The 14,336-nt window shown below is 38.6% G+C and overlaps 2 protein-coding genes across 2 annotated transcripts in view; one reads left to right on the forward strand and one right to left on the reverse strand.

Moving 5' to 3' along the window:
- The first annotated feature begins 425 nt into the window (after positions 1 to 425).
- ZNF830 (zinc finger protein 830) lies at positions 426 to 12,605 on the forward strand. Its single transcript, XM_082046560.1, has 10 exons — positions 426 to 589; positions 729 to 828; positions 2,142 to 2,262; positions 2,807 to 2,840; positions 4,237 to 4,454; positions 5,027 to 5,117; positions 5,803 to 5,866; positions 8,566 to 8,646; positions 9,977 to 10,053; positions 11,932 to 12,605. The coding sequence occupies exons 1-10, from the start codon at positions 468 to 470 to the stop codon at positions 12,113 to 12,115; spliced, it is 1,092 nt and encodes a 363-aa protein (XP_081902686.1). The 5' UTR covers positions 426 to 467; the 3' UTR covers positions 12,116 to 12,605.
- LOC309436906 (poly(rC)-binding protein 3-like) overlaps positions 8,659 to 14,336 on the reverse strand; it is a 151,578-nt gene continuing 145,900 nt past the window's right edge. Inside the window, exon 13 of the mRNA XM_082046558.1 lies at positions 8,659 to 9,550. Within this exon, the coding sequence (XP_081902684.1) occupies positions 9,490 to 9,550 (61 nt within the window). The 3' untranslated portion in view covers positions 8,659 to 9,489. The remainder of the gene's footprint in view (positions 9,551 to 14,336) is intronic.

Consider the following 14,336-nt stretch of genomic DNA (forward strand, 5'->3'; position numbering starts at 1 on the left):
AATGTCACTGTGATTGGCAGCAAGCTGCAGCTTAATGAAAAGCTGTTTTGTTTTTAAATGCACTTTTCAAAGTTGTGTTGTACACTGAGAGTTGCAGGGTCTGGATGTATGGGGGGTGTTTATAATTATTTTTTTACTTGTTTTGGGTGGTTTCAGGGGCACTTTTTAGGGAATCTATTCAGAGACATGACCCACAGCTGGATTACCGTGCCTATCTCCTTCTGGTGATGCTCCAGAAACTTAACTACTGAAAAACCTGATCAAACCGAAAAAATTAATTCTGCTTCTCTATCGCGATAACTTTGTTCGTGCTCCTGCTCCTTTGGGGGCGGGCCTGGGCCTTCTGGCCCCGCCCCCAACGCACTCAGTCCCGCCCCAGTGCGGGGGCGGGGCTGCCGTTAAGCCCCTCCCACCATGCGTCGCGCCGCGAGGCGGAGCCGCGGCCTCGCTCTGCTCGCCGGGAGAAGATGGCGGCGGCCGGGCTGGGCGCGGCGCGGAAGCAGGTGCGGCAGGAGGAGCTGCGGCGCCTCATGCGGGAGAAGCAGCGGCAGAACGCGGGGAAGAAGCGGATCGAGTCGCCCTTCGCCAAATATCCTCGGCAGTGGGCTGCCTAGACCTCGCCTCGGGGGCCGGCCCGGCGCGGTGGGGGCGGGGTGAGGGTGTGGCGGGGTCCGAGCCGGGGGGGGTCCCAGCCGCAGCGTTCCGCTTCCCTTAACGGCGCCCGCCACGTACAACAGCCTGGGCCACCTGAGCTGCAGCCTCTGCAACGCGCCCGTGAAGAGCGAGCTGCTGTGGCAGACACACGTCCTGGGCAAGCAGCACCGCGAGGTGAGCGGCCGCCGGGCTGGTGCTGGGGGGGCCGCGGCTCTGGGGGTCCGGGCTGCCCGGCGGCTGGGGGTGCGGGTGTGAGCTCGGCGCTGCTCTGGTTGTTGTTGTTCGGAAGTAACTGGGCACCACGTGAGGAGGGGAGGGGCCAGGGGAGGGGAGGCCGCACCGCCTTAGCGGACGCCGGAGTTCGCTGCTTTTTGGGGTGCCTGCGCTAATAGAATCATACGATGTTGAGTTGGAAGCGACTCACGAGGATCATCGAGTCCGGCTCCTGTCTCTGCATGTGACAACCCCACAGTTCACACCATGTGTCTGAGGGCTTGTCCAGTCTCTTCTTGAACACTGTCAGGCTTGGGGCCATGACACCTCCCTGGGGAGCCTGTCCCAGTGCTCCACCACCCTCTGGGGGAAGAACTTTTTCCTAATGTCCAACCTAAACCTCTCCTGGCACATCTTCCTGACATTCCCTTGGGTTCTGATGTTGGTTGCCAGAGAGATGATAGCTAACACTTGAGCCAGGAGAGGTGAGCGTAAAAACAAGCCTGATTATTTTGCTTTCTTAAAACTGATGCACCGATTGAAAGGCCAGCACTTCAGGGAATTGTCTGTGTCTTTCAAGGGGTTTGCTCTTGAGATGGAGCTTTTCCCACACTAGTGACATTTTTTAAGTGTCACTTGTCTGCAGCTTGGACTTGTAAACCGTCCTTCGGATTGCTTTGTTACCTGCGTGTTACCAAGTGACAGTTTGTACATGTCTAAGAAAAATATGCTTTTTTTTTCTTTCTTAATAATTTAGCAGTAAAAATAAATAATTTGTGGAACAGTTTCAGGGATCTTGTAACTTGGATGCAGTTTTACAAGTACTGAGGAAAAGGCCAAAAGAACTGAGAGGTACTTAGTCCATTACATGCATTCTGAGTAGACAGTTGTGCAAGGCACAGTGATGAGTCTTTAATACACTGCTGTGTTTTAATTTGAAAACACTTTATATTCCAGGACTTTAGGATGAGTTTGGGCTTCCTGCTCTTTCCCTCAGTGTCTTACTACTGTAAATGAGACTGATCTTAGTCTTTCCTTTCTCACTTGTACAGCCTCCCTTGTGCAAGTGTCAGTTCCTCTGCTCCCATATCACAACATTCAAGAGGCTGACAGGGACACTGGGCTTAGTTTTGATATCCATGATCTCTATTTCAGTTATCCTGTTCTAGAATGATACTAGCTCACTTTAATAAACTGTTCTGAAAGTGCTGCATTTTAAGCTGAAATCCAGAAGTTCTTGCTAGGAAAGCTCCTGATTTTGTACTTCTTTACAGAGAGTTGCAGAATTAAAAGGCACAAAGCAGACGGCAACTGCTCCAGCTGCTGGCACATCATCTCATCCTGTCAAGAGAAAAACCGTTGATTCAGAAAAAACAGAGTTAAAGAGAGTAAAAGGTAAGGAGAGAAAAATACTTATCAAGCACTTGCCAGAATTTAGCCATTTTACATCTCCAATGATTTTGTTTTGTTTTCATGACAGTGAGTGTAAATACACAAGGCTGTCAAGTTAATTTCAGCCTGTTGCTGCTGAAAAGGGAAAAAGTCTGTCTTGCTCTTTATCTCAAGTTCACTGATCAGGAGAAAACTGTGCTTTTGGTAGTGTACCTAGTTTTCTTCTGGGTTATTGTGTTAAGTCCAAGCTGTGGGCTTGATCTAAACAGAACCAGAAACAGTGTAAGTTAAACAGTAGAAGCACTTGCCAAGAAGTGGTGTTATTCTTTTTCAGTGGCATCAAGTTGCTGGTTTACCTCGAACCATGCAGGAAAGTTCATGCTAAAGCAAAGACAGTTATATTTTCCCTTGGTACTACTAAGCATGTAAATATATGAAATATATGAAAGTGTGCGTTTGTGAACCTGTTGCTGTAGTAGGAGTCTGTCTGAGGGATATTTCTTTTAAAAGCATGGATTGTAAGAAGTGACTCTTGGCTGTTATACAGGTACAGAAGAAAAGCCACACACATCTGCAGCTGGGTAAGTAGATCTTATTATATATGAGTTTTTTGTAGCTGTACCAACTGTTGCATTCTCACCTTGTTCTTCTTCATCTCTTCCTTCTTAGCCAAGGGTAAAGATTCAGAGAATCAGCAGATCCCTGCTTCTGCTAATTTTCTAATGTGGGTGTATATTCCTGAACATGGCAGCATCTTCTTCAGTGCAGATGAGAGAATCATGATATTAACTCTAGAGTCTCTGACAAAACAGGAATTCTTTTGCTATCACTATCAGACTTCTAAGGATTAGTACTTGGTGGTATTATGCAGTGTGCTACATTGAAAATAACTGGATTTTGGCATGCACTCTAATCTTTAATGCTGTCATACCGCAGAAGAGATGGTAGCCTGAAATTAAGAGAAATTTTAAATGTATATTTCAATGTGCATTCAAATTATATTTATTCACAAAAACTATGAACAGATGTCATCAACAGATCTTTATTATGATGTTTTTGTCAATTAAAATTCATGTAAATGCATATCATGCAGTTGAACTCTCACAAATATGGAAGTGTATTTGACTTCAAGGGATTGAGTTGAGTGTCTTACTGCCACTGAAGATTTCTGACGGTATTTGGACATCCTTGTGGGATTGATAGATGTCACACGACGCCTGCAGATCTCCTGTACACTTCTTCACAGGATAAATTATTATTATTGTTATCTTGCATAGGTGTTATGTTCTGTTATCTTGACAGTAGAAGACACTTGTAGAAATTTTGAGTGTGTGTGCAAAATTAACTGTTGAGAAGTTTGTTCATTAGTAAACAGATTGGTATGATTATTTTAGAACATAACCTGGGAAGATATTTGGCTTAGAGATCTGCAGCTGTTCTAAGCAAATGTGGGTTTTCTCATTGCTGAGCTTATGTAGCTCTTCTAAGCTGGAGTTCTGAGTAGCAGTAGGTACCCAAAATAAATAGTTGTGTTATACATGAAGGTTAATCTGGGTTTACGTGACGTTAGTATGACTGATGAACTATGAATCTTTTATGTAATGTGTTCGCAGCAGGTACACTGATGTAAATAACTTCGAATATGCAAATAGAATTACCTAAGCTACCATTCATCCAAATGTACTTTGTTATGGGGTATTTTACTTATTGTTTCTGATACTGAATATTCAAATGCAAAAATGGAACTGAAATGTGTTTTCAGAATTAACCTGAGCATTTCTGGGGAACTTCAAAAGCAAACAAAAGCAACAAGTGTGTGCTGCCTTCAGGCAGTGGTTGTGTTGGTAGCTGCATAGTTGAGGGTATTGCACAATATCTAAAAGATCGTGTTGGTCATAGGTTGAATAGGCTTCAGGTGCTAGACTGTAACTGATTTTTGTGAAGTCTGAAATAGTTGTGTTGTGTGTTCTTTACTAGGCTACCAGCAGATTTTTTTGATGAAACAGAGCAAAATAGTGCAAACAAACAGCTTTCAAAGGGTCCAGGTCCCAGTTTATTATCAGGAAATTACGACGATGATGATGATGATGATGAAGAAGAGGAGGAACAAGATCAATCAAACAAATCTTCTGTTATGCAGAAAACTGAAATTCCACCTCCAACTCAAGAAGTAATACCTAATTCTTTGCCTGCAGGTAATGCTGGCTGAAATAGTGATTCAGTAAGGAGAAGCTATGTTTTAACTGATGGTGGAAGGATTTTAAGTTGTTTTTCTAATTATTGCTCTTAGCTGGTTAGAGTGTGTAATATTAGAAGTAGAAAAAGGAGATTCTTTGCTAGTTTGTTATTGTGTGGAGTTTTCTCAGCATGCTTATTGATTTTATAGAATCATAGAATCATTTAGGTTGGAAAAGACTTTTAAGATCATTGAGTTCACTGAATATCTAGCACTGCCAAGTCCACCTCTAAACCATGTCCCTCAATCCCACATCTGTGTCTTTTAAGCACCTCCAGGGATAGTGACTCAACCGCTTCCCTGGGCAGCCTGTTCCAATGCCTGACAGCCCTTTCAGTGGAGAAGTTTTTCCTAATACCCAATCTGAACCTCTAGGTTATACTTGTTTGAGGCTGTCTAGTGAAATAATGTCTGACTGTTCTTCCCTTGATTCAGTAAGGTGTTAATTGAAATTCCTGTCTAGTCAGAATTTTATAAAGAAGCTTGAACAGTTGTTCCTTTTGTTCATAGGCTTTTGTGCTTTTCTTACAGACTTCTTTGATAGCAAAACTACAGCTGCTCCTATAGTTTCCCATTCAGGATCCATACAGAAGGCAGAGATACAAGAGAAGATAGTGGAAAGGTAAGCAGTCAAATAAAATGTTGGTCGATTTGGGAATTGAAAATAAATGTTACTCCTCTGGGAAATACAGACTCTGATCACTAAGAGATATGTCGTACTGTTAATTTGTATTTCAAATATTTTTAATAAATTTCAGCCTCTAGCATTATTTCAGACAGGTGTTTTGTGCCCTAGGGGCAGGATAAGAGATGAAGCAATGCTGCACAGTGTCTATTAAACTTCTCTAGTTGCAAATTTTAAGGTAGGATACTTGGGAAGCTTAATGTCAACCACTGCTTTAACTGTTTGAAGAAAACCATTTGCTTGTTCTGTAGTAATGGTCCAGCGCTTTTGAGCTCGAACATATTTTTATACAGTGGTTTAGACTTTCAAAAATAGAGACTGTGCTGTTAAAATATTGGGTGCTTAGCACACTGGAAAGGATAATTTAAGAAGCCTAAACTATAGTTCTTGTTTCTATAGTGAGATTGAAACCTGTCTGTGCAGTTCCTTCTAAGTTAGGTAAGACTAAACTGAAGAAACAAGTTTTAATGGTTGTAGGTAAAACTCAGGGTGTAAAAAAAACTTTTTCTATTTCTAGGCCCTTTTATAAAAGATAATAGGTTTTATTATTGACAATTTTTAACTCTACAAGAAAGCAGGTTGTAAAATGTTAACGTGGGATAATAGTTATCAAACATTTCAGGAAAGAAAATACTGCTGAAGCTTTGCCAGAAGGTTTCTTTGATGATCCTGAAGTGGATGCAAAAGTAAGTGATCTGCTCTTTTAATCCTGCTAGATTTACGTCTGCACATTGTAATGATTTTCTCAGTAGTAAGGATGCTTTTCCAGGTATTCATACCAGAATATAAGAAAATGACTGAGCTGTTTACAGTACAATTGACTATTTCAGTTGGAAGGGACCTACAACAATTGTCAACTCTAACTGCATGAGCAATTCAAGGCTGGCCAAAAGCTAAAGCATGTTCTTAAAGGCATTGTTCAAATGCCTCTTAAACACTGACAGGCTTGAGGTCCATCAGCCTCCACTCTAGGAAGCCTGTTCCAGTGTTTGACCACCCTCTTGGTAACCAAGTGCTTCCTACTATGCGGTCTAAGCTTCTCCCGGTGCAGCTTTGTACCGTTCATTCTGTATTCTAATTAGAAAACATGAAGAAATGACAGAGGCAGGCAGGAAAAGTTTAAGTCATCTCTCAGGAGGTAGTTTTGATTGTGGTTCTTTTGTGGCTCTTAGAGAAAGCCAAGGAAATGTTATTTGTTAGTTAAAATGCTGGACTGAGATTTGGACAGTCAACCTGTTACTTTTATATCTTTGAGTCATCCCAGGAAAAGCATTTCACCTAATCTGTATATCCAGTTCTCTCATGCCCTTTGAGTGATCCTGTTGAAAAGTGTTAAGAGTTACTGTGTGACTGATACTATACATCCTGTTAGAATGAAAACAGCTGGATTATGGTATACATTGTAATCTCCAGTACTGGCATACAACAGCAGTGAACTTGGTCATCAGCTCTCTTGGCTTTTACTACTATGGGCTTTTTTGATGCTCAGAAAATAAATGTGGGCATTCAATGTGTTTCTCAAAGTCTTTTCTATTTTTCTTGAGTATATTTCCCTGTTGTTAACACTGCGGAATGCTGCTGGTGTATTTAAATTGGTCAAGCTATGACTTCTGATTTGGAGGTCTCCAAATAAGACTTTATGTTTGGTTAGTCCCACTGTCCTAATTACAAACTTAGGTGGCTCTTATTTTCTTTGGCAAGATTCTTTTGGCACCACTCATGCCCACATGTTGGCACATGTGAATAGTTTTGAGTAATGACATTTTGAATATTGAAATACATTGCTGAAAAAGCCACAGTTTGGGTTTTTTTTTCATATGACTAATTGGAATGTTAAATGTATGAAATACCTGGTCTCACCATGAGCTGGGAAGCTCATACAAAGCGGGAATGCCTACCAGGCAAAGGAGAATCTGCTCATATCTGTGAGGACACTGGTTAGTGATCTTTGTTCTGGTTATCACATCAGCTGATAACATGCACATGTTCTAATAAGCTGTTCCTCGAATTGCTTGCAGGTGCTCTTTTTAATCAGCCCTTTCTAAGTGTAGCAAATGTGCAGGGGAAGGAAAGTGTGACATCGTTTATATTGAAATGGCTGTGGTGATTCTGTGTTGGACTCATACACAAAATAATTCTTTTCAGAATAAATTGCATTTGAAAGGGAGATTGTGGGCTTGAAAAATGTTGGTTCTTTACATCAGGAATTTATAAAGCGTATAAATTCTGAATTAGATAAATATTTCAAGAAAAAAATAATATCTTCAGTGTTTAAATTTATTGTAAGAAATACAAATAATTACGAATTACAAAAGACAACCACAATGCGTAATAACACAGTACGTACACATATGATAGAAATAATCACAGAACAGAAGAGTGAAATGATGCCTATTACTTCCCAGTATGTAGTTTGTTTGGAAGTTTCTAATTTATTCTATAAACTTAATTCATACTACTGGATTTTGTATAATAATTCAGGAATAAAACATACCAAGCTCTTGTCTTTACCATGATAATGACTGATGTATTACCAAAAGAGAGAAATGAATAAAGGAAAAATAAAACTAATGCAAAAGGATGGTGCCATGAATTATTCTATTCAAACTGCCTAGTTCTCCTAGGTATATAATTTCCACCCAGTCCAGAACCAGGCATAATCTGTCATCTAACATACGCCACATCTTCCAGTCTTAAATTGTGGAAGTTTTGGTTACACAGGTAGATTATCTTGTTTATTTGCTTGTATTAAAAGCACAATCTGGTTTCAATTACCTTTATTATTGTTCTGGAACACATTCTTACAGTTACTACTTTTTCAGTCCTCGTCTTAGTAATTTATGCCATCTACCACAGAAAAAAAAGCTTTGCCTGTCATTAAAACTGGTATGTAGCTGTACTATTTCTTCTGTTAGCCAACAAAATTAGACTAGATTTGAAATATAGTCAGACTATTTAGCACCAGTCAGACTAGTGACTGAATCTTTTAATATTTTATGTTATGCCAAAGGCCTTTTGGCTTCCGAGATAGCTACTAAACAGGCAACTTACAGAAGAATTTAAAAGTAGCCACCTGATGCAGTGCAATTACAAACCATCAAATTAAGAGATATAGTCACTTTTGTTACTCCAGCCATTCCACATGATCCATTCTTAGTCAATTATTCCTTAATGCTACAGTCAAGGATGTTGTTTTAATCCAGTAGAGTCAGATTTTTCCTCCAAAACCATTGTGCAGCTGTGCTCGTTACTTAAATTGAAGTATGTCAACCAGACTTTTCTGAGAACACAGCGTAATTCATCCTATTTCTCCAGGTGTTTTACAGTGCCCCAAAGAGTTACTAGACATAAATTGTTAATAATTCATTTTTTTCATGCTCCTTAGGTGCGAAAAGTCGATGCTCCAAAGGATCAGATGGACAAAGAATGGGATGAATTTCAAAAGGCAATGCGACAGGTCAACACAGTAAGTAATGGAATCCATTTTTATTGATTCTAAATACTATACACAATAAAGAAAACAACAGTTTCATGCAGCTCTGCAGAATGACTGACATCTGCATTTGTCAGCTGTTTGTTGCAATGCAGTGTGTGGTTAAATGCACTTTATAAATGAGCAAAGGCTTCCTTCTATTTTCCACTTAGGGGGAATTAAGTCAAAAAACTTTTTATTAGGATCCAGTCATCAATATATATCTAATTAAATTTGTTAAATTGTATTTAAATAAGATAATATATACCTCAGACCAGCATCCTGTATCTGAACAGGACATGATTGTGGGGTCTTCTTTAGATGAGATATATTCATATTTTAACCTTGAAAAACACCACCCGTTTGTCTGTCTTTTTCAAAAATAATCTATAAAGTGTAGGTAACCCCGGTTTTATGGCTAATTTAAATGTACTGGAAAGGAATCCCCAGATTTGGGAAAGTGCCAGAAGATTTTGTGTATGAGACATAAGTTGGCTAAAGTTTTTCTGTACTTTAATTTTTTACTGTTCAGCATTACATGGAAAGTCTTCCTGCAACAGGGTTTTATCTGCCCTTTTGTACAGTATGAAGCTGTCACTAAAGATACCTGGTATTCTCAAGCTTACTCTAGAGTATTTGCTGCTGTTTAATTTCAATTGTAAATAATTGCTTATATGTCAACTTCTAAGAAAAATGGTGCAAACAAATGTATCATTGCTCATTTTAAAGCGGTCAGCACTATAAACAGAGCGAATGTTCATCCAAAAGCAGTGGTGGATACATTTTGCTAGCATTAGCCATTCAGATAATTCTTCAGCTTAGAAGGAATCTTCTCAGTTATGCGTGGACCATTGATTGCATAGCATCTCCCAGACATTCAGATTTGAGAAAGTATATGCTGAAAAAAATAACAGGTTAGAAACACTTCGGGATCTAGTGGGAATATTTAACCAATACTTTCAATAAAGGGTGTGTAATTAAGTCCCAAGAGTGGGATGTAGCTCCTATTTCAACCTCAGACTTTGGATGCATGTAGCTTGTCTCTGCTCAGTTTCAAATAGTAGTGTATTGAAAAATTCAAAAGGTTAACCCCAAAGCAGCCAAACTAGTTTCAGTTTTAATGAAAAACATTTCCATTTCAAATTAAACCAGAACAGGGCTTTTTTTCTGTATTTGCCTCCAGAGTCTTTTGTGAAGGTGGGAGTATACACGTAGGAGATTGACATTGATTTGAGGTAGAGGGGAGGGAGGACACAGACATCAAAAAGGAGCAACAGTGGGATTCAGGATGAAGGTGAATTTTCTTAGAACTTTTCTGGTTTAGGTTTCAGAAGCTATAGTGGCAGAAGAGGATGAGGAGGGACGACTAGATCGTCAGATTGGAGAAATTGATGAGCAGATGTAAGTAGATCAATTTTTTCTTCAAACTTTCTGTTCTCCAGCAGTAATGAGTCGCTATTTGACTAGAGTGATAAAAACATTTTTGATTTTAATCGTCTATGATACTACATTTCATTAATCACCTAAATATTTGAAGGACAGGCTCCCTCAAATTGCCAAGTGATTCCTAATAACATGAATTTTGGTGCAAAGCTATGTAATTCTTTGCAAAGTGAGAATGCACTAGAATCACTAAAAGTACAGCAAGCAGGCACAGACAAAATAAAGCAAGAGAAGGAAAATTCTTCGAACAAACTGACTGCTTTCCCCCTTTCCAATGTCTAAATTTGTATTTCTTTGTTAATTCTGATTGGTGTAGAATTTATGAGAACATTTTTAAAAAATAAAGTCTGATACTCTGCGCTGCAGTTAAAATTTTGATAACAAGATTTGTATTTTGACCCTCCATTCACTGTCATGAAAATGTCCTGTTCTATAACTAAATCTCCTTGTGTGTAATACAAATTTGCTTGAAGGTTTTGTTGAATGATGCACTTCATTACATTAAGTGGGGTTTTTTTGTTTTGTTGAACTGCTAACTGTAGTGGTTGGAGAAGCATTAGTTTAAACTCTAAGTAACCTGAAATGCACCATAAGGGAACAGATTTTTACCATTATTATGTAGCTGAACGCATTGATTAACAGTTATTATGGCAATGGTAACGATTGAAAAGAAAAAGATGAATTCTGATTTTAATGAACCTTGCAACAAAAAGAAGACACCAAAAATTAAAGCAGCACTTAAGCCATCTGGACAGATTTACATGCTACGGATAATCAGCATATAATAACAATAGTGTTGGGTCCAAACTGAGCTTTGGTAGCACAGGAATGACTTTTAACAATGTTCATCTAATTTTGTTGAGGGCTTGAACTAAACCTGGCTGTCTTTCAACATTCATTTTTCCCAGTAGCTTAGGTACGTAAAATCAAATTCAGAAATTTCTAGAGAATTTCAAGTTTGTTACCAACTTTTCCCCAAACGAAAGTTCCAAATAGATTTTTAAAGACTGTTCTTATAGCTTTGTTTTCTGAGTGTATTTAAATGCAGGCTATTTTGAACTCAGTCCAAAATGAAATTAATTCAGTGGCATTCATGTTTTCCTTAGCCTTCAAATCTTCAACTGTGACTTGCCTATAAGTAACCATATTGCAGATGTGCAAGGGGAGACAGGAGCCAGATAGTAATCTTTCCTTGTTGACTCTTCCTAGCAAACAGGAATGAAAGAAGCAAAGATGTATTTAAATCAGGCTGATATTACTTGGCATTTTCAACAAAATACCTTCCTAAAATGGCTAGAATAATTGATGTAAAACATACTTAAAGGACAGAACTTTTTAAGTAAATGGAAAACTGAAACTTGTGGATTGTAACATGTTCTGTTGTAGCACACAGTGCAGATAAAGAGTCTGAACGCTTGTGCTACTTTTTTGAGAGATGCCACTACTAAGTTATCAAAATTGATAGTCAGTGGATATCTCACATTTCTGCCATACACGAAAACCATAATTAGAGCAAACAATGGTCTCTCTTGTGGGGAAATGGATATTGGTTCTATGCTTTTTAAAAACAATTATTTGTGGTATTGTTGCAGTTGTTCAATATTTGAATTAGATCTCATTGCTAGAGAACTGACCGCACCTCTCCTTTCCTCTGGTCTGTTTCCACTTGATTACCACAGAGAAGGTGCACTTGCATATCAAAAGTTTATTTTTTAACTGATGGGAAGCTGTGGAGCTATGTTAATTCAAAATTAGAGAAGGAAAATCCAGCACTGTAGAAAATCCAAGCGATGTGGAAAGGCCATAAATGTTAATAGGTGGTTTACTTTTCAACAGTGAATGTTATCGCCGTGTTGAGCTTTTGCGTAACCGCCAGGATCTGATGAAGGAGAAGCTGAAGGAAGCCATGAGAATAAAAGCAGCACAAGAGAAAGAGGATGAAGCTGTTGGTAGCGAAGATGAAGAAGAATTGCAGGATTTGCTGTCTCAAGACTGGAGGGTGAAAGGGGCTTTGTTGTAGCATTTCTGCAACGTGGTTGATATTCTCTTTTTCCGTGATGTTACTTCCATTGTTAGAAGTGAGATGCTTTTGTTAAATATTTATTTAAAGAGGATCGTGAGATGTTAAAGAGCCAAGTGTATTAAAAAAATGATCTTTGTAGATCTACAATGGTGAATTACTTGCTGTAAAAACTGTATATTGCAAACGTTTTCTGAGTGCACCTTTCCTATTAAAATTACTGGTTTCCTACCAGAGGTATTTTAGTGGGATTAATAAGGAACTGAAGAATCTCTAAGGTTTTGGAAATATTAGATATATTTGGTAATTTTGAGACCTGGGTTACTGTGTATAGAAGTAAAGGATTTGCAAAAGTAGTAGTATATGGAATTTTCCCAGATGGGGGGTTAGGGAAAGGAAAATATTATGCATTTATGTTACCTTAAGATTTACAAGTGCTCTTCCACCCTTTGCCCCAACTCCCAATAAAATGTATACATTTTTTTCAGGATCTGTTACAGATTCTCTGTGTATGTAAGGACCAAGCTCAGAAATGTTGAGCTACAGCTTCTCCTCAGTGTATACTCTGTGATGTCCCATAGGCAGTGCTGAGTATTTTTCTTTATAGTATCTTGTTTTGTTTAGTACAGCCATAGCATAGCGTACCTCACATTTCTTGAGCCAGAGAGATGAAAACAGAATGCTTACATATTTGCAGAACTAAATGGAAGGGGGAGAAAATGCCAGAAAGGAGGGTACTGTGCTGGAAACTGATGAGGTAAAATAATTTATCTAGCTGTAAATACTGGAAATTTTCTAAGATATTATCTTAGGCACAGAGAGCATCTAAAACTGATTTTTGTTCTGATAAACACAGATGAAGCAAAATCAAGAACCAACAAACTTGGCAAGATGGACATGGAAAGCAGAACTACCTTGAGCGTTGGTAAGTATCTTTTTTTTTTTTTAAAGAAAGCATGTATCTTTTTTACTTTCGCAAATATTAAACCATTTCAGATTTGCTGAGGACTTTTGAAAACATAGGAGAATTATGTGGTTTAATTTTTATCGAAAAGTAAAATAGTGAAGAAACAGCTTAACATTTTCCTTTTTTCTCAAGATTCTAGTTTTAAAACAAGTTAGTGAAGCTTTAAAGGGAGAAAAGCTTTGTTCTCTTGAGATCATTCTAGATACTTGCCTCAAAGATGTTTATTAACTAAGCAGTAAAGAGAAAAACTAAAGCTAGGTATTTGATTTGCCCATTTTGGAAGAAAGAATTTATATGGTGGGAGCCCTTTCTGTATCGGAAGATGCTTTTTTACCCCTCCTGGTTTCCATGATCCTTGGGTTCAGCTCTTTATATTCATAAAGCTATCAAAATTCAAGCTGTGGTCCTTAGCAGTTTGGTGCATCCATTTATTCCTGCTCACACACACTGGTTTACAGCCGTTGCTTTTTGGTTGATTTAATAACTGTAAGTATAAGTAGCTGTTGCTGCTAAAATGTTTGACACAACACTGCAGTCTTACATGAATTAGTACTGTTGTTGAGATAGCTACAGAGAGTATTGTAATGCAGAAGCATGAGAAGCACTCAGAGTATTGAAACAAATTATGTTTTGGCAAGTTGGAGAAATCTTAGTTTGGCCAAAACTGAGATAAAATTTCCTTCTGTAGCGTGAAACATTTCAATATCAATTTATAAGGTACCTATAATGCTGTAGTGAAAGATCTCTAGATCCATTTATCACTATAGAGAGAACTTTCAGCTGAGAGGGTGGTAGAATATTAAAAGCTGGGCAGGTTTTTTAAAAACAAAACAAAAGACGCTCCCCCAGTTTCATTCTGAGAAGAGCTAAGCCAAGTTTCTAATTGTTCTGCTTATCTTTGTTTTTCACTCACCAGAGCATATGAGCTTGTTAACACTGAACTTTACAATCGCTCTCTGCATTTGCCTTAATATTAGAGAAATGGGTGTGACTCAAGTCAGGTTACAGTGAGCATCGTGGACATACCTGTTTTTACAGTATAAAATTGTTAATCTGTGAGTTTATAGCTTACGCTTCCATTTCATACATATATCAGTAACTTTCATTTTGTACATTAATCTGCAAATCATGGTTTCAACTGCAGGTAAATAGGAAAGGAACTGAGCATTAGAACAGTTCAGCTGTTTTAGTTCTGTTGCCCTCCTTTTTATAGAGATAGCTACAGGTAAGCTAAAGGCAGCGAGTTCAGTTACG

Source organism: Streptopelia decaocto (genome assembly GCF_964273445.1).
Source record: "Streptopelia decaocto genome assembly, chromosome: 2".
NCBI lineage: Eukaryota > Metazoa > Chordata > Aves > Columbiformes > Columbidae > Streptopelia > Streptopelia decaocto.

Excerpts from the sequence above, each read along its gene's own strand:
- ZNF830 (XM_082046560.1), top strand. The coding sequence starts at position 468 with ATGGCGGCGGCCGGGCTGGGCGCGGCGCGGAAGCAGGTGCGGCAGGAG. Across the intron at positions 5,867-8,565 it reads ATCCTGAAGTGGATGCAAAA|GTGCGAAAAGTCGATGCTCC; the intron begins GTAAGTGATCTG and ends CATGCTCCTTAG. Across the intron at positions 8,647-9,976 it reads CAATGCGACAGGTCAACACA|GTTTCAGAAGCTATAGTGGC; the intron begins GTAAGTAATGGA and ends TTTCTGGTTTAG.